Here is a 26,205-nt window from a genome sequence, read left to right on the forward strand (position 1 = left end):
AGAGGCGGGGCGCCGGCCTCCGCCGAGGCCCCGCCCGCCCCGCCCCGCCCCCAGCTGCCGCCGTTTCGGGCCGAGGGCGGCGGAACCGAGCGCTCCGCTGGAGAACCGCCTCGGGCCAACCTTCGTCGGCAGAACTACGGAGCGCGGCGCGGTCCCGCAGAGGCGGCGACTTCCACACCGCGGAAGTCACATGACAGGAAGTCGTCCAGAAGAGGCGGAAGCGGCGTGTGCCTGCGGTGGCGGGGGCGCCCGATCGCGGAGGTAAAGTTTGGGGAGTCGGGGACGCCCAGCAGCCAAAATGAAGGTGAAGATGCTGAGCCGGAACCCGGACAACTATGTCCGCGAAACCAAGCTGGACTTACAACGAGGTGAGACAAGTTATTAGGGAGTCCGCCAGCCCGGGGTCTGGCCCCGGCTTCCACGGAGCAAGGCTGAGGGAACGCTGGTGCCCCGGTCTCGTTCTTTGCCTGTTCCTTTAACCAAGGCAGACTTTGTGCAGGTAAGGACGTTGCGGGACTGGTAGCAGATGACTTCTCTTCAAGGCCCTTTTTGAAGAGCTGTTTCCTAGCGGTAAGTGGGAAAGCGGGTTATATTTGGAATACTTCTGCCTCCCCCCTTTCAGCCACTGCTCTCCGCCTTTGCTTAGATTCCAGCTGTTGAGAAGCGGAACTTGGAAGCCAAGCGCGTGAATTCAGGGATTTGACATTTAGGCATCTTTAAACCTCGCTAACGTTTGGCCACTTGACTTCTCAAAATTACGTACTTCAAACTGTGGGAAGAGAAAAAGTTGAAACTTAAGGTCATCAGTTTTCTAAAGTCTCGTGGGGAAGGAAGTCTGATGGGGAAATGGCTAAAATGAAATTAATAACTCTTATTTATTGGTCTTATTTACTGGTCTGTTCCCCCATTAACATCCTGACTGCTATGACCGTTTATAGCTCATAATGTCAAAATGACAAGGGACTAATCATGTCTGAAGAGAATAACAGAGGCCTTAAAGCGGGAATAAAGATAAAGCATAAAATAAAGGCCATGTCTTCGGAGTTTGAGTAAGGGGGATAGAAGACGAGGCTCCGTGGATATTTCTGTATTGTGCTTGAGCAGTGGAGGTTATCCATGTTTGTGTGAGTAACGCTGAGAGGTAAATATGTGGTCTCTGAAGATGTTTACAGGTTAAGTAACAAGATAGCAATGTTTCTAAAATGCAAATTAGGTTATCTCATTAGGCTTGACATCATCCTACTCCTTGAACCTCTGGTCCCATCTTCCTCTCTAGTTTCACTAGTCACTACTCCTTGCAAGTAGCTTACCTTTCCCCTTGGAGATCTGAGTGCATTTTAGACATCTCTGTTTCAGATGTTCTGTGGCACACACCCTTATTCAATTTAGCTCCTTCCTCTGAACAATAATCTTTCCATACTTATCCCCTGTAGTTATCCCCCAGCCCATTTAAAGCACTCTTCTTCTGTGCTTTGATCACATTTTTTTTAAAGATTTTATTTATTTATTCATGAGAGACACAGAGAGGCAGAGACACAGGCAGAGGGAGAAGCAGGCTCCATGCAGGGAGCCCGCCGCGGGACTCAGTCCCGGGTCTCCAGGATCACACCCTGGGCCGAAGGCAGGCGCTAAACCGTGAGCCACCCAGGGATCCCCTGATCACATTTTTGTACTAACGTCAAGAGTAGCATGTTGTCTCATGATGATTATTTTGGTTATCAGTCTTTTCCATCAGACTAAGCTTGCATAGAAGGGAAGAATCATATTTCTATATCCACTGTATCTAGACCCCACCTGGCACATAAAGTGGTTGCTTTATAAACATCTGAACAAAGGAGTGAATGAGTGACTGGCTGATGTACACTCTTCCATGTTAGGAAATTATTAGCCATCTGATGTTAAGGAGTATCTTATTTTCTATATCCTCCTATTTCTTTATAATTTCTGGAAGGCCTGGGTGGCTCAGCTGTTGAGCATCTGCCTTCGGCTCAGGGCGTGATCCTGAGGTCCCGGGATGGAGTCCCACATTGGGCTCCCTGCATGGAGCCTGCTTCTCCCTCTGCCTGTGTCTGTGCCTCTCTCTCTCTGTGTGTGTCTCTCATGAATTAATAAATAAAATCTTTAAAAATAAGAATAACAATTTCTGATGGTCTTTTTAAAAGGATTTTGAGAGAGAGAATGCCCGTATGTGCAGGGTGGCACATGAGTGGGGGAGGGGCGGAGGGAGAGGGAGAAGCAGACTCTCAGTGGAGCAGGGAGCCCACCACAGGGCTCAATCCCAGGACCCTTAGATCATGACCTGCACTAAAGGCAGATGTTTAGCTGACTAAGTCACCCAGGCGCCCCTGATGGAAGTTTTAATAGCAAAATCAAAAACAAGTATGGTAGCTCCGTAAAACATAAATCAAGGTAGACATTTGTTATCTTTTTTTTTTTAAGATTTATTTATTTGAGAGAGAGAGAGAATCTCAAGCAGACTCCCCTCTGAGCCCAGAGCACATTGTGGGATTCAGTGCCAGGACCCCAAGATCAAGACCTGAGGCAAAATCAAGAGTCAGCTGTTTAACCAACTGAGCCATCCAGGCACCCCATTTATTACCTTTTTTGATTCTTTGATCCTTGTTCAGGTGTTATTTCCTTATAAATTTTGATTGAATGTTGGATATAGTACCATTAACAGGGAGTCACAGAAAAAAGACAGCAAGTGAAGATGTGGGTAAGAAAATGCATTTGCTTTTAAGTATTAAGTGTTTTTTAGACCTGTGGACTTAGAATTATTTCTAAGCACAACTATTAACTGAGCCAATATGTTTGGCAGCATAGCATAATAGCGAAGAACATGGATTCTGAAGTCAGACTGCTTTGGTTTGAATTGTGACTTCATAACTTTATAGGCAAGTTACCTTCCTGTGCCTCATTTTCCCTATCTATAAAATGAGAAATAGTAATAGAATTTACCCCATAGGGTGCTGTGGAGATTAAATGAGTTAATATTCAGTATTTGGAACAGTGTCTGGCACATGGTAAGCTGTTTTTTAAATAAGCAAACAAATGTGTGAAATGCTCAATAAATAGTAACTATAATCATAATCACAACACTGTATGCCTGTCAGTACAGTGATTAGCACTGGAGATTGAGAGTGTTCCCTGCCCCAGAAAGAGCTTAGAGTTCAGCTGGGCAAACATTTGTTATACATATTTGTTTTGTATCAGGCACTGTGCTAGGCCTAAGGAGTAAAGTGAGGAATGTAGTGGAAGCCCTGCCTATGAAAGCTTTTCAACCCAGTTAAAGAACGTAGTAAGACATGTAAAGGGAGAAGCCGAAGGTTATGTATAGGATCTGATTTTGCAAGATGTATGCATTCCATGATTTTTCTGGAAGTTTTGGAACGGTTTCTTTCTTTTCTTTTTCTTTTTTTTTTTAAAGATTTTATTTTATTTTTTTTCATGAGAGAGAGAGAGAGAGAGAGAGGCAGAGACAGAGGGAGAAGCAGGCAAGGAGCCTGATGTGAGACTTGATCCCGGATCCCAGGATCATGCCCTGAGCCGAAGGCAGATGCTCAACTGCTGAGCCACCCAGGCGTCCCTGGACAGGTTTCTGAGTAAACAATACTTTTGTATTTTTCAGTGCTAGGCATATAACAAAGGCCTATTAAATAACCAATTGAATAATTAAGCTGGGGAAAAACAAGAAATACTAAAAATGAATTATTTCATTAAGAGAAGTCATTTTTATTTCAGTTCCAAGAAACTATGATCCTACCTTACATCCTTTTGAGGTCCCACGAGAGTATGTAAGAGCTTTAAATGCTACCAAACTGGAACGGGTATTTGCAAAACCATTTCTTGCTTCCCTGGATGGTCACCGAGATGGAGTCAATTGCTTGGCAAAGCATCCAAAGAGCCTGGCTACTGTCCTTTCTGGGGCATGTGATGGAGAGGCAAGTGTCATTCTAAACATTGCTATTTTAGAATAAAAAAAGTTGTGTTACAAGTATTCTTTAGTTTTGTGTTATGTGGATTTTAATTTGTTTGATTTCATTTTTCTAAGTCCTGTTTTCTATTAATTCTCAAGAATGAATTCTGTTTGAATTACAAACTACAGTAGTTTCTCATCTGAGCCTCAGAAATTAGAAACGTAGCAGCTGAAGGCTCAAGCATGTTGTTTACAGTAGTAAAGGTATTTGTGAGGTTGGGTTTTTTTTATTCCCCCTCCCCCCCACACACACAAAGGATGTTATTAATGATTCAACACTTATTTCCACTCTGGCAAGAAAAGAAAGCTTTAAAACACTTTAAACTAGAATCAACAGAGTACTTAACAGATTGTATTTTCTGCTTGTTGATATACTTATCCATATGCACTGCAGTATTTTAAACTAGAGGATTTTGTTTTTAGCAGTCTGGTAGGGTGACTCATAGCTTTTTCAGTGTGAATTTATTTTTCTTGGAATGTAGTACTCCTGTGCCTGAACATTTTATGTTTATATTTTACTAAAATTTCCTGACATGCTTTATCATAGGTTAGAATTTGGAATTTGACTAAACGAAAATGTATCCGCACAATACAAGCACATGAAGGTTTTGTACGAGGAATATGTACTCGATTTTGTGGGACTTCTTTTTTTACTGTAAGTATAATGCAATTAAGTCATTAACTCCTTCCAGCCTATATGAGGCTGAACTAATGTTTTCTGAATTCATTTATTTGTTCCAAGAGCCTTTTAGAGTTTCACAACCCTGAATACCTTCTTAAAGCCTTGAAAAGTCCTAGTTTTCTTTATATACTCCAGTCTTCTTCATAGTTCTTGATTTTTTTTAAAGAAATAATTGCTTAACATGTTATCAAACTAATATTTTATAAGACATTGAGAAGTGGATTAATGCAAAGCAAGGCTAGAAAGGTAGTTTGGTTTACTCTGGAAGATTTTTAAGTGTATGTTTCAATGGCATTAAGTACTTTCACATTATTTTGTGACTATCACCACTTTTTCATCTTTCCAAACTGAAACTCTGTGCCCATTAAAAAATAACTCCTTATTTCCTTCTGCTGTCAAAATCCAAAATAGGCTACTTTGCAGAGATTTCAGGTGTTTTTCACTAATGGGGTTTATACAGGCTTCATGATCCTGTATCCAGTAGGTTGAAGAAGGAATTGGAGAGGAATTTGGAGCAGACTGATGATAACTACACTTTCAACTGGTTATTCTTTTGGATATATTAATTAGTTTACTATCCCAGCCAGAGGATTACTGGCTGTTTTTTTTTTTTTTTTTAATGCTTAAAATGAATAAAGACTGAAAAATATTTCGTATTCACTTTTCTTCGGATAAGACACATGAAAATACTTGTTGGCAGAATTTCAGTTTCAAAAAACGTTCAATATAGAATGTTGCAAAAGATAAATCTTTATTACCTAAATTTCATAATATCTACTATATCCCAGTTTGTGGCACCAGCATATCTTTATTCAGCTTACTCAGCTTTAAGATAAGCAATTCTGGCCAGGCACATATTGCTTGGTCTCTCATTTCTACAAAATATTAAACTTTTCTCTGGACTGGTGATCTGCCTTGACTCAATAGACTGTGTAGGAGAGCTTAGTCAATTATAAGGGAATTCAGTCTTGAGCTTGCAGGCACTATAAGAAACTTGATAGAAAAAGCAGTCTTTGGGGTGGGCATTCTCAATGACAATTTATCCTGTCTTCTATAAATACTAAAATTCCATTGGGTCAAGGCTAGCAAAGATCTTGGTACCTAATTACATCTTACTAACTCTCAGTGATAGATTTCCAAAATTGAGTTTTTGGTATGTTGCCAGTAGTTCAGATTCAGGTTGTTAATAAAATATAGCCCTGTTAAATACCTTTTTCCTATTAGAAGGATGTTTTTAAGGATTCTGTTAATATTCTCAACAAAAAAAATTCCTGTCTGACCTTGATACCAAAACCTTTCTCCTAATTACTTACCTGTTCTAATATCATGGGCACTATGACTTGTTTTGCAAGAAGGGTTTCATTTTTGAATTTGCTATAAGGAAAGCTGAATTTATACTCCTCTCGTAGATAAATATATAGCTTTGTTAATATTTTTATTTAGAAAATGGATGTAGATCATATATAACATAAATGTAAAAAAACTAGAAAGTTAATGTATCCTGTATTTCTACTTCAGTTAAAACTAGTGGTTTGGTGTAGATACACAATTGTTCACACCCCGATTATGATTATTTCATGTTTTTGGCCCCAAATTAAGTTATATTGTGCATTCTGTTTTGCACCTTATTTCAGCGATATCTTGAATGGATCTACCACGTGCCTAAGTCTAAATTACCACTGTTTGTTACCTTGCCTTGATTTGGGCTCAAGTCCCAACAGTCCTCCCCACCATGGCCTTATCACCATCTGTGCAACTGTCAACAAAGTGAAAAGGCAAATGATGTCTTTACAACATTATGAAAATAGTTTTGACTTCATGGATCCCTGAAAAATTCTCAGGATCCTTCAGAGGTCTGCATTTCACAATTTGAAAACCACTGATTTAATAGTTTTTGGAGTCTTACATCAATGTGAAGAAGGACTTTACCCATGCCAAGATTATAAAAATGACTTCCCTTTAATTTTTTACATTTAAAATTATACAGAATTTTATATTTATGTCAGGTATCAAATTGGCTCAAACTTTTTAAATGACTAACTTGGTATCATAATACCATTTTATTATTATCCATTTTTCTCCCTAATTTGAAATGCCATCCTTACTAGAGTATGCAATTTTTTGCCATATTTATAACCTAACTTTGTTTCTACTCTTCTTTTTCTCTACTCACACTGTCTTACTTTAAATTTTATGTACTTGGTGTATTTGTCACAAATATTTACTCTAACATGGTGGGACATAAATGCATCAATAAACACAGTACTAGGAGGATATGGGATGTGTATTTTTTAAACTAGAGAAGTTTATAGTTTGATGTATATGTTAGCAGATTTATAGTTTATAACAGTTCATTATCATTTTAATAATAAATGTTTTGAGGTTGGTGATGACAAAACTGTGAAGCAGTGGAAAATGGATGGACCAGGCTATGGAGAAGAGGAGGAACCATTGCATACAATACTAGGAAAGGTACAAAATAAATTGACCTATACTTTGTTAAAATTCTTCCAGAATTTAATTTAAAAAAAAGAAGAAGAAGAAGAAGTGAGACCTCAGGCTGCAGTAATTGACCTATTTTAAGCAATATTTAATGCATTTAAGGTCTTTTGCAGTTAAAGAATTTGAAGGGGTCTATGGTGTTCATTGTATTGGGTTCAGTTTCTGTGTTTAGCTGGAGGATGCAATGAAACATTTCCTGTGGCAAGTCCATGGGAGGAAATCTATAAGAAAAATAATGCTTCAACTTCTCTCTGATTTATATTATCATAGATGGAGAGCCTGTATGGCTCAGTCAGTTAAGCATCCGCCTTCTGATCAGGTCGTGATCCCAGGGTCCTGGGAGCCTATTTCACCCTCTGTCTTTGCCTTGCTCTCTCCCTCTCTGTTTCACATGAATAAATAAATAAGTAAAATCTTTACAAATATATATATATTATCATAGATCTTACACAAAACTCAGAATTTCTTACTTGAAAGGACCCCTGAGGCAATAAAGAGGTATTATGATGTTTTTTGTATAAATCTCATTTACATTTCTTAGAACATTATTCTGCAAATCAGATGATATGGTTTAGTTATAGCTTAAGATCATACATCCTACCCACGTTTTATAAAATCTTTAAAAACAATGTCTTTTCTCTAGGAACTCCAAATGTTACTGCAATATTTCATCTTACCCCTGTATCTGCGGTAATAGGAATTAATTCTTGCTGTGGAAAAATTTGTCAGATTTGCCTTCATGAATAGAAAATAATTGGAAGCCTGCAGATGCTCTTAAAAGCCGAAATTATTGGCTAAATATTTCCCTTTAATTTGCTTTGCAAACATTTTTTTACCACATGGTTAAAGACAGATTTTAATCTGGTCTTGAATAGATCAATCACATCTTTTAAGTGGATAATACCAAATGTATCAGATTTTATTGATTTTAACAGTATTAGCATCCACCATTGCCAGGTTTATTTCTCCCTCTTAATTTTAATGCAGTTTTTGGTTTCTGTGTTTCTGTCCTGGGAATCAGTACCTTATATGTTAAATATGGAACTAAGTGTTTTAGACCGTACCTTTGCATTTCATTAATTGGTTGCAAGATCCTTCAATACCCAGTGATGATTTAGGAATTACTTCAGTGATGTATTCAAACTTAATTAAATACAGCCAATGAGGGATCCCCGGGTGGCTCAGCGGTTTAGCGCCACCTTTAGCCCAGAGCCTCATCCTGGAGACCTGGGATCGAGTCCCACGTTGGGCTCCCTGCATGGAGCCTGCTTCTCCCTCTGCCTGTGTCTCTGCCTCTCTCTCTCTCTCTGTGTCTCCCATGCATAAATAATTAAAATATTTTTTTTAAAAAGAATAAATAAAAAATGAGTGTGGATAAATATATTTAACATATGTAAATTTGAAATATTAATGATAGACTCATTTATAACAACATTTTTGCTCTTAAAGACAGTGTATACAGGAATTGATCATCACTGGAAAGAAGCTGTTTTTGCCACATGTGGACAGCAAGTAGACATTTGGGATGAGCAAAGAACAAGTCCTATATGTTCAATGACCTGGGGATTCGACAGTATAAGTAGTGTTAAATTTAATCCAATTGAGGTAATGCTGCTTTTTGAAATACTTCTGTTTACTGTTTATTTAATAATTTCAGCTCTGCTTAGGAAACTTTTAAGCGTATGATAAAGAATTTCATTTAAATGTTAATGAGCTTTTGGCATCTGGTTAGTTTTCCAGATTATATCTGAGTTGTTACACCTTTGGTCAGATCTCATTGTATTTGCCCATGTTTAGTTCCAGATACTAGTGTTATGCACCATTAGAGGAAGGTGTGTGCATGTGCTCATAGGAGTAGAATTCAAGCACATAGTGTACTGTGAAACTTCAGTTTTACTCATCCCTTCAATGCTCATGTTCCATAGAGTACATCATGGTATTTTTTGGAAAATACTCATTTCTTAACTCTTCAAGGTCAGAAGAGGCATTGAGCATTGTTTTCTCTAATTATTTGTAAGTGATAAAGGCATAATGATTTATAATATGTATGTTTGCTACTATACTGCATAACGATAATTATATTTTTCTTTGCTCAGAAGTCTGATATGGTGATTTCTAAGACCTTCCAGGTCTAAGGGAAGAGTTGGAGGTTAAACTCTTTATTCTGAATTTAGGAAAGGAGGCTGCCCTAAAGGCTAAGCTAGCCCTTGAACTTAAGACCTTTCCCTGAGCTATTTCTGAATACATAACAATAGGTGAATTCACTGTCCAAAAGACTCAGTAGAGATGCTTTTTCCAGAAGGAAGAAAAGGAAATTGCTGCATGTATAATCCTCAAAGTTATCAATAGATTATCATGTTAGATAGTATAAGAGAATATCCTGGAATGTAAGTTTTATACTCTCAGAGACCTAAGCTGGTAAAAGGGACAAAAAGGATAAGTCAAAGTAGCAGGGTATAAAATTGTTTGCATGCAGTATTGGAACATGGGGTGTAATAGTTTGATGTGACTTCGGCCTTGTAGTTGTAGTGCTACTGAGAAGTCACATGGTCCAAGGACACTCTTCCTACCCCCAGCATATAACCACCTGCACACTTGTGGGAGGGGTTACAAGTTTAGAGCAGGAGGTGGCAAATTGTGGTTTGTGAGCCCATTGCCTGTTCGTATACATTTTTACTAGATCACAGCCGTGCCCTTTTGTTGATATATTGTTTGTAGCTGTCTTTGTACTATGATAGCAGAATGGCTCACAAAGTCTAAAATATTTACTCTTTGGTCCTTCACAGAAAATGTTTGCTGACCCCTGATCTAGAGTATCTCTCTGTACTGTATCTTCCTCACTCCCTCCTCCATCGCCTTTTGGTTGTAGAAGTGAGATATGGCATGAGGGGGCAAGCCAGCTTTGCAGAGCCAGGCCAAGGTGACCGTAGGCAGAAGCAGGCTACAAACACAGGCAATTTGTAGGAACATTTTGTGTCCTACTTGGTGTGGAGCTAAACTGGAACTGTACTTTCTGCCAGTATACCTTGGCATTGACCTTATACAAGTCACAGTTCTCTGTGTTTGCATCTTTATTTTTAAAATGAGAGTAATTTTCTCTTCCTGTGTACTTTTGTAGGTTTGTCATGAGGTAAAACATGATAAATTATGTGAATATTTTTTAAAGATGCTATCCAAATTTAGTAGGATGTTATTACTATTAAAAAATTAAACAGAACAGAGAGATATTGATATCTACTTTTCTGAGGGATAAACAGTGTCTTGCTTCTCTATTTTGGTGAACACCTCTGTGAGAAGAGTTGATGGTTAACTCCAAAATCATAATTAGTTATTAGTGATGACCTAGTGACCATGTTTTTCAAACCTGCCTGTATAACAATTATATTTATTCATCTGTGTGGGTTTTTTTTTTTTTAATTACCCTTATGAACTGAGTGGTGAAAGCAAGTGGTGTGTGTGTCCCTTATCCTATATTAAACTTAATGGGAAGGGCATGCTGCTGTGAATAAATGGAGTATATTTGTCTCCTCTAATCATTAATAATTAATTTTCTGATAAAATATTGAAGCATAGAATTTTGATAAAGCCAAAAGTTTTATGCTGAGCATCGCCACATTTTGTAGTGTAAAAATTGGCTTTCCAGTCTAGGTAGAATTTTTTGCTTTGCTCAGATTAAAGTCTATTTTTAGAAATGGAATCTAGTCAGACCTTGCGGTGGCATAATGAAAAACCAAGAAATATTGAGAGGAGTCACTAACTAGGGGACAGTCTCAGAGGAAGTGATTTAAACAAGAAGGTTTTGGAAAGGACTGAGAAGAGCTCATGAATGTAGCATTAGCTTTATGATGTTTTATTTGAATTGCGTACACACTGACTGTAGGAGTTAGCTGGCCATACAGCTCTGTAGTAGAGAACTCTTCTTCCTGCACTTGCAGGAGATAGGCCGAAGCCAGGAGTTGTGTGTGTCAGGAACCATGAGTGAGGAGGCATGGTGGAACTCAGGCTCTGCTGGTAGGTAGAGGGCTTGTTCTCATGTGAAGCCAAGGGTTAGTAATATCAACCTCTTGGACACTATAACTGACTTATAAGTAAATTAAATACTTATGTTGGGGGCAGAAAGGATGTTCTCTGGCCATTTGCCTTAGCAGCACAGGGCCAACTCCCATCAAACTACTGCACCCCATGTTCCATACAAACAATTTTATACCCTGCTACTTTGACTTAACCTTTTACCCCTTTTATCAACTTGGGTCTCTGAGAGCGTAAAGCTTACGTTCCAGGATGTTATACCATCTAACATGATGATGTTTGAAGATTAGTTTATACATGCAGCAATTAAAAAGGTGGGCAAAGAATAGGCTTAGTTTATACAGAGTTAATGAACATGAGGAAATGTTTACTACAAAGCAATAGTTTATATGTGTAGGAAATATTGCTATATCGATAAGAACTCTTTATGCCACAACTTAATGCTTCCCAGTTGCAGTAAAATTGACATATTTCCACTAGTGTATATCGATTCAGCTCTTTGGAAAACCATTACTCCTAAATATCAAAAGCCATAAAATTGTTCATACTTTTGACTCAGTAATCCACTACTGAAATTTTATCCATAGAAAAAGAGAGTTGGGCAGCCCGGGTGGCTCAGCATTTTAGCGCTGCCTTCAGCCCAGGGTGTGATCCTGGAGACCCAGGATCAAGTCCCATGTCGGGCTCCATGCATGGAGCCTGCTTCTCCCTCTGCCTGTGTCTCTGCCTCTCTCTCTCTGTGTCTCTCATGAATAAATAAATAAAATATTAAAAAGAAAAAGTTGAATTTATGAAAATGTTTATTGAAGTGTTATTGGTAATACTGAAAAATAGGGAATAGGTTTAAGAACACAATTATCTGAACACTTCCATCATTGTCATGTAAAATACACTTGTGGGGGGCAGCCAGGGTTTAGCGCCTGCCTTTGGCCTAGGGCGTAATTCTGGGGTCCCGGGATCGAGTCCTGCATCAGGCTCCCTGCATGGAGCCTGCTTCTCTCTCAGCCTGTCTCTGTGCCTTTCTCTCTCTGTGTCCTTCATGAATAAATAAATAAAATCTTTAAAACAAAAAAAAGTTTAAAAATAAAAATAAAATACACTTGTGGGCATTTAGCAATGCAAATAGTTGACTGGGGTTGCTGAGATTATGACTGATTCATTGTTCTCTTAAAAACAGACTTTAAGGGACGCTCGGGTGGCTCAGTGATTAAGCATCTACCTGTGGCTCAAGTCATGATCCTGGGGTCCTGGGATAGAGTTCTACATCACGCTTCCACAGGGAGCCTGCTTCTCCCTCTGCCTATGTCTCTGCTGCTTTCTCTATGTCTCTCATGAATAAAAAAATAAAAATAAAAAATAAATCTTTTTTTTAAAAAAAAGGACTTTAATATTATAACTTTGTATCTTAAACATAAACATTAAGGATAATTGAATCATTTGTTCTTTGAATGGACATGGTTTGTTGCCAAGCCTGGCTTTTAACTGGTGATTGTTATTTTTAGACATTTCTCTTGGGAAGTTGTGCTTCTGACAGAAATATAGTACTATATGATATGAGGCAAGCTACTCCCCTGAAAAAGGTGAGTTTCAGTTTGTTTTCTTTGTACAATGAGTGACAAAATATGGAGCAAATGTTTTTTTTCAGAATTAAAAATTGTTTTCATAGGTTTGTTTTTAGAAGCCAAAGTAATTTTAATGGCATTCTTCAGCTCCCTTTTGCTTTTTCGAGACCCTTAAATTTTTACTAGGTACTGTATCCTAGTTAACTTTGTATCTTCCATAATGCTAGTAAATTTTAGGCATTAAATTGGTACTTACTGAGTTCAGAGTTCTTAAGTATCGCATCCCATTACTTCACACCCCATGGTTATCATGACACATACAGTATTCTGTTCCATAATGTTTTATAATGAATTCACATAACCAGCTTTATTTGTTTAATTACACACTGATGGATACTAGCTGACATTTTGTTTAGATAAGCACTACCTTGTTCAAGGGGACAGATTTCCCAGCAGTTTTCAGGCAGTCATTCCAGGACTTAGACTGAAGCTGACACAACCTTAAGCTGACTCTCAAGATGGACACACATGTTGTCAGTAAAGAGGAGTGCCATGATAAGTGGAAGGGTATAAAGTTGATTTCAAGTGCTTGAACTCCGAGTGCAGAAGGCCCTGGACACCATTCATGCGCTATGAGTCCATTGTGATAGCCCACATGTGTTTTAATGTTTTGGTTGTTCCTAAACCATTTTTACTACATGTAATAAATTCATAAATATTAGAAGTAAAGTATATTCATTGAAGTTTGAACTACATAAAAATGATAATCTTTCCAAAGTAGACTTTAATCACTTCACTCATTCATATGGTCTAGTGGGCAGATCTTGTATGAACTTGGGTGTTAGGTCTTAAGCAGGTAACTTAATCTGTGTTTCTGCTGTAAAATATTAATAATTACTTTCTAGCACACTGGTAAGAATAAAACATGGTATTTTATATTTTACCATTTAGCAGAATGCTAAGATGGAATCTAGTTTAATTAGTAGTTTCCTCCCCCTATGCCCTTCCATCTTCTGTTTTTAATGATGTTCCATTATTTTTAGTTGAAGAAAAGAACCATGGCCTGGCTTTGAAGGCCCGCCAAATCTGGTCCCAATTTGCATTCCGTTGATTTATTTGTTTCAGTCAGTAAGACAGCATTTAAATAGGGTTTGTCACAGGCAGGTCATCCTAATGGAGGCAGAGATGCTATTTTCTGTTTTTTCTTTATTCTATATATGAGACTATCATTGTTCCTTCTATCTTTTCTCTCCTATACTTACTAGTTCTCAATGGGAAGTGTAGTTTTAGAAATATAGGGGAGGGGATTTTAGAGATTCTCCTTTAGTGGACATGTGCCTGAAAGGCTAACCATCTACAGTGGGCAGTTACACACAGCAGAAGATTATCCTGCTTACAATGCCAGTAGCATTCTTGCTGAAAAACACTGTAACATACTGGCCCCTCACAGGTCAGCTCAGATTATTCTTGTCTTTTTAAAACCTTTCTTCTCCCCTCTAACCCTAAGATCACTATTAGTTTTGCCCCCTATTTGATACTTCATCATTTACGGTTTCTTTATATTTTTCCTTTTCCTACATAGATTTCATTTTTTCTGACTAAACTATAAGTTATTCAGGTTGAGGAACCATTTATTAAGCATTTTTATATTTTCAGTATTTACTACTTACTTAGCCTGTGTACTCTGGAAACAATTACTGATTGATTTCTTTTCTTGTTGCACCTAGCTGAGTACCATGCACACAATAAGTGTTTACTAAATATTTGCTTAAATCAGTGTTAAAAAAGGAAAGGAGGGATCCCTGGGTGGCCCAGCGGTTTGGCGCCTGCCTTTGGCCCAGGGCGCGATCCTGGAGACCTGGGATTGAATCCCACGTCAGGCTCCCGGTGCATGGAGCTTGCTTCTCCCTCTGCCTGTGTCTCTGCCTCTCTCTCTCTCTCCCTGTGTGACTATCATAAATAAATAAAAATTAAAAAATAAAAAAAAGGAAAGGAAATGAAGTGGGAGACTTATCCATTTGAGAGGGAATTGATTTCATGGTAATGGGTTAGTGTATTCTTCCTTTCTCAGGTCATCTTAGATATGAGAACAAATACAATATGTTGGAACCCTATGGAAGCTTTCATTTTTACTGCAGCAAATGAAGATTACAAGTAAGTTTTCTTTTTAAAACATATTTATTTCTATGTGAAGTGTCTCAGTTGTATAAATCTTACTAATATATTTTCCTCAGTAGTAGTCCTTCAAATAGAAGGTGGAAAATTGTCACTTTTTTTGCTAAAATAAATATATTTCCCAAATTGGAGAAGAGCTTCTTAGAAAAATATTCTCAAAGTGATATAGACCAGGGACAGTAAACTACAACACATGGACCAAATCCTGTTTGCTGCCTATTTTTATAAGTAGTTTTATTGTATTTGTATAATTGTTTTTATATATGTACATATATATATAAAATATAACATATATATGCACTGTATGTAGAATATATATACAATATCATTTGTATGTGGTATAACATAGTTTTCTGATTTTAGTACACCCTTTGTCTTTTTCTTTTTTTTAAAGATTTTATTCATTTGACAGCACAAGCGGTGGAGGAGCAGCAGGCAGAGAGAGAAGCAGGTTTCCCACTGAGCAAGGAGCCCAGTGCAGGGCTCGATCCTAGGATCCTGGGACCATGACTGGAGCTGAAGGCATACGCTTAACCAACTGAGCCACCCGGTCACCCCTTAGTATAAAAAGCCATAGTCACTCTTATATATCACTGACAGGAGTGGAACTTTGTTGGAAATGACCTGTCAATTTAAAAACCTTTTTAAAAGTACTGGGACGCCTTGGTGGCTCAGCAGTTAAGCATCTGTCTTTGGCTCAGGGCGTGATCCTGAGGTTCCAGGATCAAGTCCCGCATTGGGCTCCCTGTGAGGAGCCTGTTTCTTCCTCTGTCTCTGCCTCTCTCTGTGTCTCTCATGAATAAATAAATAAAATCTTTAAAAAAATCCTTAAAAGTGCTCATGCTTTTGGACTTAGTAATTTAACTATAGGAATTTGTTCAAATTTTATTGAGTCTGTCCTGTTCAGTTAAAGATTGAATTTCAGGGACGCCTGGGTAGCTCAGCAGTTGAGCGTCTGTCTTTGGCTCAGGGCATGAGCCTGGGGTTCCAGGATCAAGTCTGCATTGGGCTCCCCGTGAGGAGCCTGTTTCTTCCTCTGTCTATGTCTCTCTCTCTCTCTGTCTCTCACGAATAGATAAATTAAATCTTTAAAAAAAAAAAAAAAAGATTGAATTTCAAAATTCAAATACTGGAATTTAAGAATTATTTAATATTGAAAGTTGGAAATTTTTTGTTAATTATAAATAAATGTATTTAAATAAATTTTAAAATAATTTATAAGCTATTTCAACTCATTTATACAACCTAAAATGTCAGAATACAAAGCTTTAATACAGTATTACCAATTTCGTTAGAAGTATGTATGTATTAACATAGTGAAAAGATAAGTAATTATACTGCACTAACTGATGTTCTCTGGATGGTGGAATTAAAGATAAGTTTTGTGCTCTGTACTTCTTTGAAAGTTTCACATTTTCTACAATGAGATTTATGTTTATGAGGATGAGAATATATAAGTATAATCTTAAGGAATAACAAAAACTGATAATATTTTTCCCTGTCCCTTAGCTGCTATGTGAAAAAGCTATATATTTAGTTATGCATTATTTATTTAAAGATTTACATTTTCCCAGTGTCTCTTAGTACTACACATGCTTCTTTATAGAAATTTGTATGGAATAATTAAAAATTCTTTTACAGCTTATATACTTTTGATATGCGTGCACTGGATACTCCCGTAATGGTACATATGGATCATGTATCTGCGGTGCTTGATGTGGATTATTCTCCCACTGGGAAAGAGTTTGTGTCAGCTAGTTTTGATAAATCTATTCGTATCTTTCCTGTGGACAAAAGTAGAAGCAGGTATGTGACAACCAATAAACCATTTGTTCTTGTTTGTTGTTTTCTTGTCTTGAGTGTCATTGACCTTTTTTTGAAAGGTAATTTGGTTATGTATATGTGGTGCAACTCACATCCAGGTATTGTTACTTAAGATACCAACTTCCACTGTGTCATCCATGGACAAAACAGTTTCTTTCACTGAATAGGATATTAACTTTATATCATTTCTTGATATGAAATCTTAGTGTTTGCCTTAAGGCAAAAGCCTTTGTTTCAGAATTGTTTTTAAGTGTTTTATAGTACACTTTTTTTAAGAAATTTTTTTGAGCACTTATAGGTTTACAATGAAATTGAGGGATAGGTACAGAGATTTTTTTTTTCTGGTAGGATTTTATTTATTTATTAGAGCACGAGAGAGCACAAGCAGGGGGTGTACAACAGAGGGAGAGGGAGAAGCAGGTTCCCTGTGAGGCCTGATCCCGGGACCCTGGGATCATGACCTGAGCTGAAGGCAGCCACATTGACACATCTTAATCACCTTAAATCCATAATTCACTCTATGTGAACATCCTGTGGGTTTGAGCAAATGTATAAGGACATATTTTCATCATGATAATATATAGTATTTTAATTGCTTTAAAATATAATAAACTTTAAATTTTTTAAAAATTTGTTAAGAGCTTAGAGAAGTTTTCCCTCATAGTTTAAGAGCAATTAATAACAATACCTTTGTTGGGCAGCCCCGGTGGCGCAGTGGTTTAGCTCTGCCTGCAGCCTAGGGTGTGATCCTAGAGACCCGGGATCGAGTCCCACATCAGGCTCTCTGCATGGCGCCTGCTTCTCCCTCTGCCTGTGTCTCTGACTCTCTCTCTCTCTCTCTGTGTCTCTATGAATAAATAAATTTTAAAAAAATCTTTTAAAAAAATACCTTTGTTTTTTTCTTATTCAAATTCAGCTTATACACACTAAAGCAAAAAGAAAAAAGAAAAAAAAGTTGAAATTGTCAAGACCATTCTTCCTTCATTCCACTTTGTTAGGTATATGCCCTGGAATGACCTAGGTGGGAGATATACTCAGCTGTCCTATACTCCACTTGTCTCTTGTTCTATAAACACATCGAGTGTAATTAAAATGTTAGGTTGCGTGTTATATTTTTTTTTTTGGTTGCGTGTTATTTTATACAGCTTGGCCCCTTATGACATATTGCATGTTATTGAATGTAGTATATATTTATATATCTATACTGTATTATATATTGCTGCATTGATTAGTTTATAGAAGGTTATTTTAAGGTTTTAAGGGTAGCTTTGACTGTGCTTGGTTTTTTGCTTTATGCATTGACTTTAAAACCTAACTCCTGGGATCCCTGGGTGGCGCAGCGGTTTGGCGCCTGCCTTTGGCCCAGGGCGCAATCCTGGAGACCTAGGATCGAATCCCACATCAGGCTCCCGGTGCATGGAGCCTGCTTCTCCCTCTGCCTGTGTCTCTGCCTCTCTCTCTCTCTCTGTGACTATCATAAATAAATAAAAAAAAATTTAAAAAAATAAAATAAAACCTAACTCCTGTGTAACATAATAGCTGCTTATATAGTGGAGTATGGTTTACAGAGCACTTCGATGCACATTCTTTTTGTTCATTAGTAATGCTTTATATGTGTTCCTGGAAGCATATTCAAAGCAAAACCAAGTAAGTTGGAAAAAATTTCCCCATAAAAAATAATGGTAATTAGGGTACCCAGCTGACTCACTCGGTAGAGTATGTAACCCTTGATATCAGGGTCATGAGTTGTTCAGGTCCATGTTGGATATAGAGATTACTTAAATGATAATTAAAGTATCATAGTGGTGTTGCTCACACTTGAAGATATGATTACCTCTATTTTAATACAATGATAGTATTGACATTGAAATTTTATTTTTTTGACATTAAAATTTTTAAAGAATAATCTAAATATTCAATCTAAAGTACCATATTAATATATATACACAATATATGCATGCATATACATAAATGCATATACTTGATTGAGTGTCCTACTCTTGCTTATTGGAATTAAAGCTCAGTGGGGAGAAGATGGACTTCTTGAAAGATAACAGAATGATTGGAGGTAGGAAGGGAAAGGAAAGAAAGTGAATGGAATCTGGGAGAGGAAAGAACACAATATATGTAATGAGTGTGGAAAGTGATGATCTGTGCTAGAGGACAGCAATGCAGAGCTGGTAAAGCAGTGTGTACCCAGATTCATAAAGACTGGTGGTAGCAAAGTTGTTCTGGGATCCTTCCTTTACTTAAAAAAAAAAAAAGTCTAGAGAACATTCACTTTGGTATTATAACTACAACAGGCTAGAGAAATCTCACCATTTTAGTGCAATGATGAGAATTTTGGTCACTACTTTTATTGATAACTAGCCTAGCTTCTACAATGGTGAAGTTTTTTGTGTCTTTTGAAAGAGTGATGTTCATTTTTCAAAGGCATATCGTGTCCTTCTTCTCACTCACCATTGTTCTGTTCTAACAGGGTCAGAACTAGGGTGCATCTAAGTGAGGTACCTTGGGTGCAGAATTCAAGGAGTTACTCATTGTTGTCAGGGTCGTGCAGGTGCCAGCCCTGTGTTTTCACCTCAGTTTCTTCACCCTCATCCCAGCCCTGTTTCAGGAACAAAAGATCTTTCAAACAGTGCCTCTGAGAGTCAAGCAACTCATCCATACCTTTTCTGTCATAGCCAACCTGCTTGTTTAACTCTTTCGTGTTTTTACTTGCGGTAGTTGCATCTTTCTGCTCTGTAATTTGAGGGAGTCCTACTGAATCCTAACCCTTCTTGTATCATTTTTTATCAGCATATCATTGTCATCATTGTTGTATTTCTGAGTTAAAAAGTGCTTGAATCAACAGCATACTGACTGGAGTATTCTGAGGACTTTGATCTTCACTCCATCCTCCATGTAGAACTCCTGGTATTGGTTCACATATGGCTTGTTGGCCTCTTTTACAACTTACTTGATATTCTCCAAACTGTCATGGTTTGTTGGGATTATTCAGTCAGGCTCACAGCAGGGCTGATAGTTTACATTTCTTCTAGCATCCCTGGAAGATACTAAGAATCAGGGGAATGTGGCCCTCCATTATTTTCTTTGCATCAGAATTTCAAAATACTTTTCTAACATGATGCATAAGCAGACACAAAGAATGGGAAAAGAACAAAGAAAGAGTTAAGAGTATTAAGAGAGTTTGGGCACCTATGATCTCAAGGGCCCTGCAGCTGAGTTCAACCTGAATTATTACAAAGCTATTGTGGGTATCCAAGTATAGGTCTATTTTCAAAAGCTCAAGTAATTCCAAAGTTGTATGAAGTAAGGAGTTCGAGATCCCTGGGTGGCGCAGCGGTTTGGCACCTGCCTTTGGCCCAGGGCGCAATCCTGGAGACCCGGGATCGAATCCCACATCGGGCTCCCAGTGCATGGAGCCTGCTTCTCCCTCTGCCTGTGTCTCTGCCTCTCTTTCTCTCTGTAACTATCATAAATAAATAAAAATTTAAAAAAATAATAAAAATAAAAAAAAAATAAAAACTTGGCTTCCTTAAAAAAAAAAAAAAAAAGAAGAAGTAAGGAGTTCTTATGCCCCATTTCCAGGGAGTGGTCTCCTGATGTCATTTAGAGATTTTGTAATCACAGTAGTGATATATTGCCACTTGTTAGGTTTAGATATAAGTGGTACTTCCTTTCATCTTTGCCTTCATCTACTTAAAAGGTAGTTCTAGTTTGTTCTGTGGTCTGCTCTAGTTCATTGCGAAGATCAAATAGCACAGCCAGTGCTTTGAATAATCTTTATTTTTTTAAATATTCTTTGAAAGATTTTAAAATAGTAAAATTTGGGATCCCTGGGTGGCGCAGCGGTTTGGCGCCTGCCTTTGGCCCAGGGCACGATCCTGGAGACCCGGGATCGAATCCCACGTCGGGCTCCCGGTGCATGGAGCCTGCTTCTCCCTCTGCCTGTGTCTCTGCCTCTCTCTCTCTCTCTCTCTCTCTGTGACTATCATAAATAAATAAAAAAAAAATTAAAAAAAAAAAAGATTCTAAAATAGTAAAATTTAGTTTTAAAGTAAATTTTTAATAGATAATTAAAAATTACAGGTAAGTTAGTATTTGAAATTAGACTTCTGCTGGGATTTCATTCAATATTTACTAATAAGCAAACAGGTAAATTACTTGCATTCACATGGAATAATTTGTACAGTAAAGAGTTTAAGTTTTTAAAATGTATTTATCTTTTTTTTTAAAGATTTTATTTATTCATTCATAATAGACACAGAGAGAGAGAGAGAGAGAGGCAGAGACACAGGCAGAGGGAGAAGCAGGCTCCATGCAGGGAGCCTGACATGGGACTTGATCCTGGGTCTCCAGGATCACAGCCTGGGCTGAAGGCAGGTGCTAAACCGCTGAGCCACCAGGGCTGCCCTGTATTTATCTTCTAATAGTATAACTTTTAGTGAGCTTTGTAAACCTTTAGCATGCACAAACCTCTAGAAGTTAAGAACCCTGCATAGTTTACCATTAAGGAGGATCAATTTTTTTTTTTTTTTTTTTTTTTTAAGGAACTAACTAACCATTGAATTTGGTCTCATACGTGAATAGGTTATTTTTTTTAACTTTTTTAAAAATAGATTTTATTTATTTATTCATGAGAGACACAGAGAGAAAAAGAGAGAGAGAGGCAGAGACACAGGCAGAGGGAGAAACAGGCTCCCTATGGGGAGCCTTATGTGGGATTCGATCCCAGGACCCTGGGATCACAACCTGAGCCGAAGGCAGACGCTCAACCACTGAACCACCCAGGCGTCCCCAAGTTTTTATTTTAATAGAGTGTTCTTTCTAATCCCATCCTTCCCCTTTTAGAAATAAATTATTTTAGGGTTTCTCTACATGTTCATTCAAGAGCTTAAAACATATCAGAGTGTAAAAGGCTAGTTTTGTGAGTGTATCTCTCATATTTTTTAAAAAATCTGAGTTCTTTTTGGTCTGATCATTATATATGGATTTTCTTTTCATGTGCAGAGTGTGCTGAGCTTGTTTCCTTTCTCTCTAGTCTGCATTTTGAATCCTCTAACCCAGATGTGGAAAATTCATTTCTCCAAAAGTCCTTATTTTTCCTGACCTTGTCTTTTACTTGTTTTTTAATGCTCTTCTTAACACTTCCCAATATAGTGTCTTCTGTGAATTCACTTAGCATGTTTCACAGCCTTTGCAAATAGGTATGATATTTTACATCTCCATTTATTAAATGATTCTTAACTCATCAGACACTTCTATAGCCCTCCCTTTCAGTTCACACATGTAAATCATCAACTCTCACTTTAATTCAGTAAGCTTTTTAAACAGTTTGACCAAAACAAAAATCAGACTTTAGGATCAACATATCAAATTGTGCTCTTTGAATGCCATTACCTTTATTTTATTTTCCAGTAAAATGAAAAGAAAAATGTGATTGTTGACCTGAATTGATTTGGAGGGAGGAGATAGTCTTATCTCTTATTGTTAAAAAAAATTACTCTAGCTTCAACATATTCTATATGCCTTCAGTAATTTTGTGAACTTTCCTGGGCATCTAGTTTTACTTTGTTTGTATTTATTTTTCTTACTGGATTGTAATTTCTCTGAGAACAGGAATGTTTTTTTAACTCCCCAGGACTTAGCATAGAACCTTGTTAGTTTGGTTCAGTAAAATATGTTAAATTAATTTGAATTTCCCCTTTCTACTCTCTTCAGACTCAGAAATGCTATCCTGATACTTGATAGGCAATGGTTAAAATCTGCATCAAGGGGATCCCTGGGTGGCTCAGCGGTTTAGCGCCTGCCTCTGGCCCAGGGCGTGATCCTGGAGTCCCAGGATCGAGTCCTGCATCAGGCTCCTTGCATGGAGTCTGCTTCTCCCTCTGCTTCTCTCTCTCTCTCTCTGTGTCTCTCATGAATAAATAAATGAAATCTTTTTTAAAAATTAATAAATAAAAATAAAATCTGCATCAAAATCCTAATTTTAACTTAATTCCTCTTCTGTAGGGAGGTCTATCACACAAAGAGAATGCAACATGTTATCTGTGTGAAATGGACTTCTGACAGCAAATATATTATGTGTGGATCTGATGAAATGAACATTCGTCTATGGAAAGCTAATGCTTCTGAAAAATTGGGTGTGGTAAGAGAACCCATTTTCCTTCATTGTCATTAAACTAGTTTCTAATTTAGTAGGTATCATTGTATTGTAAAGAATTTATTTGAAGTATTTTAAGTATTTTGATCAAACGCATAGCTGTGATAAAGAAGTAAATTAGCAACAAAACACAGGGTTGTATTAAGATTTACTTTTTTTCATGTCACAGACACCTTCAGAGGCCTTTGTTAATTCAAATGTTTGGTAATATTCAAAACTTCTTGATTCTTTGTGTTTTCCTTGAATTAAGGAGAGAAGGTGTAGAGACTGGAAGGCTAGAACTGAGAATACCTGTTTCTTCTATTAAAGGAATAGTAATTAGGCACATCAAAGGCTACAAGTGCCTGTGAGGTCTTTTAATATCAAAAACAGCGAAACACCAACTTCAAAAATAATACAGAGAGCTTCAGACTATAAAGAAGATTCAGTGAAGATATAATAAATGTTACCATTGGCTGGATACCTCAGGGTTGGGGGTTATGGTTGGTTTTTGTTTCGTTTTTGATGTTTTCCTAAATCATCAAATGTGATGTGTTTCATATCAAACATGAGTGTTTATATCAGCAACAAATACTGAGTTTAAAAAGGAAAGGTTAAGTGTGAGTTATTTTCTACTTAGCCCCAGTAGGAAAAATCAGAACATGATAAACAGTAATTAAAGATAATTTTATTTTAGTTTTAATGATTGGTAAGTATTATTATGTTATGCCTAGGTTTCAAGTCATCATTGTAAGTTCCTCTAAATCATGTCATCCTTCACTTAAACTTGTTAAGCAAAACCTTGTCATTACAGAATTGAAGCTTTTTGTTTTCTGGTTCAGTAGTGATTTTTACAGAAAAATGTTGAGGGATTAATTTAGTTTTTTTCTATGTTATTTATGCCCAGAAGAAGGTCCGATTCAGTGGTACACATAGCCCTACTCCCTCAGCACTGATATTTTAACTTGGTGGCATCTGTCTACATTGGAGGCATACAGTCTAAAAGGAAGTTCAGTGTTTGCAGAGATAGGACTCACAGAATTGGCAATTTTGGTTAATGTCCTAGAGGTTTAGTTTTGGGGGAAAAGGGTACTTCCTAGCTTTGTTACATGAAGAAAAACAACAAACCATTCATTGAAATTTAAAAAAATGCATTTTTCCAGCTTACATCACGAGAAAAAGCAGCCAAAGATTATAACCAGAAGTTGAAGGAGAAATTTCAACATCATCCTCACATAAAACGCATTGCTCGTCACCGGCACCTACCAAAATCCATCTACAGCCAGATCCAGGAACAGCGCATCATGAAGGAAGCTCGCCGACGAAAGTATGATTTGGGACATTTGATTCTCTCTTAGTACCTTTTTCTAACTTCCTCTCTCAGCTCACCGGAAATAAACAAAAACCTGCCTTTTAAGGGAATAGTTTATGCGCCATTATACAGTAGAGATGTTTTTGAATACTTCCCTAAAAGGGAAGCAGTGACTATCTGAGAATTTCCATTGTCTGTTTTTTTGATATCAAAATTTAAAAACTGTTGAAAATAATGTTTTAAAAGATGATTTGTAATTAAGCTCGAATTAAGAGGTATATTTTCCAAGTTAAAGAATGCAAAGAACTCATAGCATCCATTTCTTGAATAAAAATGTTTCTAATATGCTTCATCATAGAAGTTCAGATCTAAAGCAGAGCTCCCGGGCAGCCCCGGTGGCTCAACAGTTTAGCGCCACCTTCGGCCCAGGGCCTGATCCAGTACCACGTCGGGCTCCCTGCGTGGAGCCTGCTTCTCCCTCTGCCTGTGTCTCTGCCTCTCTCTATCTGTCTCTTAAAAAAAAAAAAAAAAAAGAAAAAGGCATTAAAGCAGAGCTCTCACCACCATTTTCCCGGTAGAGTGTTCTCCTCTTTGGAAAAGGACACTGTTAGGTTGATGAGAGAAGGAGCAATTAAATAACAAAAGTTAATTTCTAGCTACTTTTTGCCCAATCTCCTTGTGAAACTTTTTTTTTCAATAAGGTATCTTGTAGTGAAAGAAAAGACTTTGATTTTTCTGAGAAAGTTTTCTTTAGTTAAGGTGATTTCTCATAAACTTGCTCATATTTTGTATATTTTGTTTATTTCTAGGGAGGTGAATCGTCTCAAACACAGCAAGCCCGGATCTGTGTCGATTGTCCCAGAGAAGAAGAAACACATAGTGGCAGTTGTGAAATAATACTTGGTATCCCTACCAATCCTGATGTCTAATCATTTGTTACCTATTGATATGCAGACTCTGCAAATAAAGTACTGGTTCTAGAATAATAACACACGGTTTAGTTACAGGTAGAGCACTATGTACCGTGAGAAATGGTCCTGAAAGGTGGCCTGGTTGTTAAGACTGTCCAACATTTTAACCCTGATCTGCCTTCTTATTTCACTCAAGAATACAGTATTTGCAAACTAACTGTTTATTACTGTTAGAAATTGCAGATATACTTCCTCTTTGACCTGTTATTGTAGATATACTATACATTTGAATTTAAGACCAAACCTCTCGTTTGTTACCTTTAATACTACATTGGGTAACTATTGCAGTGATTCTTCCTGATGATACATAACATGTGGAAGAATTATGTCAGAACTTTCTCAATTCAGTTTTCTGTGCTTTATTTTTATTTGGCTTTTTGAGAGTTTAAAGATGATCAGTCTGCATTTATATAACTTTTATAAGAATTATAATTTATGGTTTAAAATAATAAAACATACTTTTCTCTGCATTGTGACTTTGATCCATTTCTGCTAAATAATTTTTCTTCAATCACACTAAATCATAAATAGTTCTTGTGTGATTTATGTTAGTTTTTTTTTTTTAATTGTAGTTTAGTAAACTATTATGAGTATATATGACCCACATTTTAGGAAATTTTAAGTAGAGATTTTTAGGGGGACCTGGGTGGCTCAACTGGTTCAGCACCCAACTCTTGCTTGCAGCTCATGTCTTGATCTCAGGGTCACAGGTTCAAACCCCATGTTGAGCTCCATGCTGTGTTTGGAGCCTGCTTAAAAAAAAAACAAAAAAAAAAAAAAACAAAAAAACAAAACTGAATTAGTTTTTAAAAACACAAAAATAGGGCAGCCCTGGTGGCTTAGCAGTTTAGCACCACCTTCAGCCCGGGGTGTTATCCTGGAGACCCAGCATCAGGTCCCACGTTGGGCTCCCTGCATGGGGCCTGCTTCTCCCTCTGCCTGTGTGTCTCTGCCTCTCTCTCTCTCTGTCTCTCATGAATAAATAAAATCTTTAAAAATAATAATAATTAATAAATAAAAACACAAA

At 37.3% G+C, this 26,205-nt stretch overlaps 1 protein-coding gene across 2 annotated transcripts; it reads left to right on the top strand.

The window, feature by feature from the left end:
• The first annotated feature begins 67 nt into the window (after positions 1-67).
• On the top strand, positions 68-25,645 carry DCAF13 (DDB1 and CUL4 associated factor 13). 2 transcript variants are annotated; one of them, XM_077846865.1, is made up of 11 exons: positions 68-368; positions 3,742-3,941; positions 4,524-4,631; positions 7,041-7,130; positions 8,610-8,765; positions 12,692-12,769; positions 14,823-14,905; positions 16,568-16,732; positions 22,766-22,901; positions 24,059-24,222; positions 25,017-25,645. In XM_077846865.1, the coding sequence occupies exons 1-11, from the start codon at positions 299-301 to the stop codon at positions 25,102-25,104; spliced, it is 1,338 nt and encodes a 445-aa protein (XP_077702991.1). In that variant the 5' UTR covers positions 68-298; the 3' UTR covers positions 25,105-25,645. The 2 variants fall into 2 exon arrangements, with proteins under 2 accessions (XP_077702991.1, XP_077702992.1); XM_077846866.1 differs by lacking the exon at positions 68-368 and adding an exon at positions 2,641-2,716.
• The last annotated feature ends 560 nt before the right edge of the window (positions 25,646-26,205 follow it).

Source organism: Canis aureus, chromosome 14 (genome assembly GCF_053574225.1).
Source record: "Canis aureus isolate CA01 chromosome 14, VMU_Caureus_v.1.0, whole genome shotgun sequence".
Taxonomy (NCBI): domain Eukaryota; kingdom Metazoa; phylum Chordata; class Mammalia; order Carnivora; family Canidae; genus Canis; species Canis aureus.

Coding starts and splice junctions, on each gene's coding strand:
- DCAF13 (XM_077846865.1), top strand. CDS start 299: ATGAAGGTGAAGATGCTGAGCCGGAACCCGGACAACTATGTCCGCGAA. Junction 12,770..14,822: donor AAGCTACTCCCCTGAAAAAG/GTGAGTTTCAGT, acceptor TTCCTTTCTCAG/GTCATCTTAGATATGAGAAC. Junction 16,733..22,765: donor GTGGACAAAAGTAGAAGCAG/GTATGTGACAAC, acceptor CCTCTTCTGTAG/GGAGGTCTATCACACAAAGA.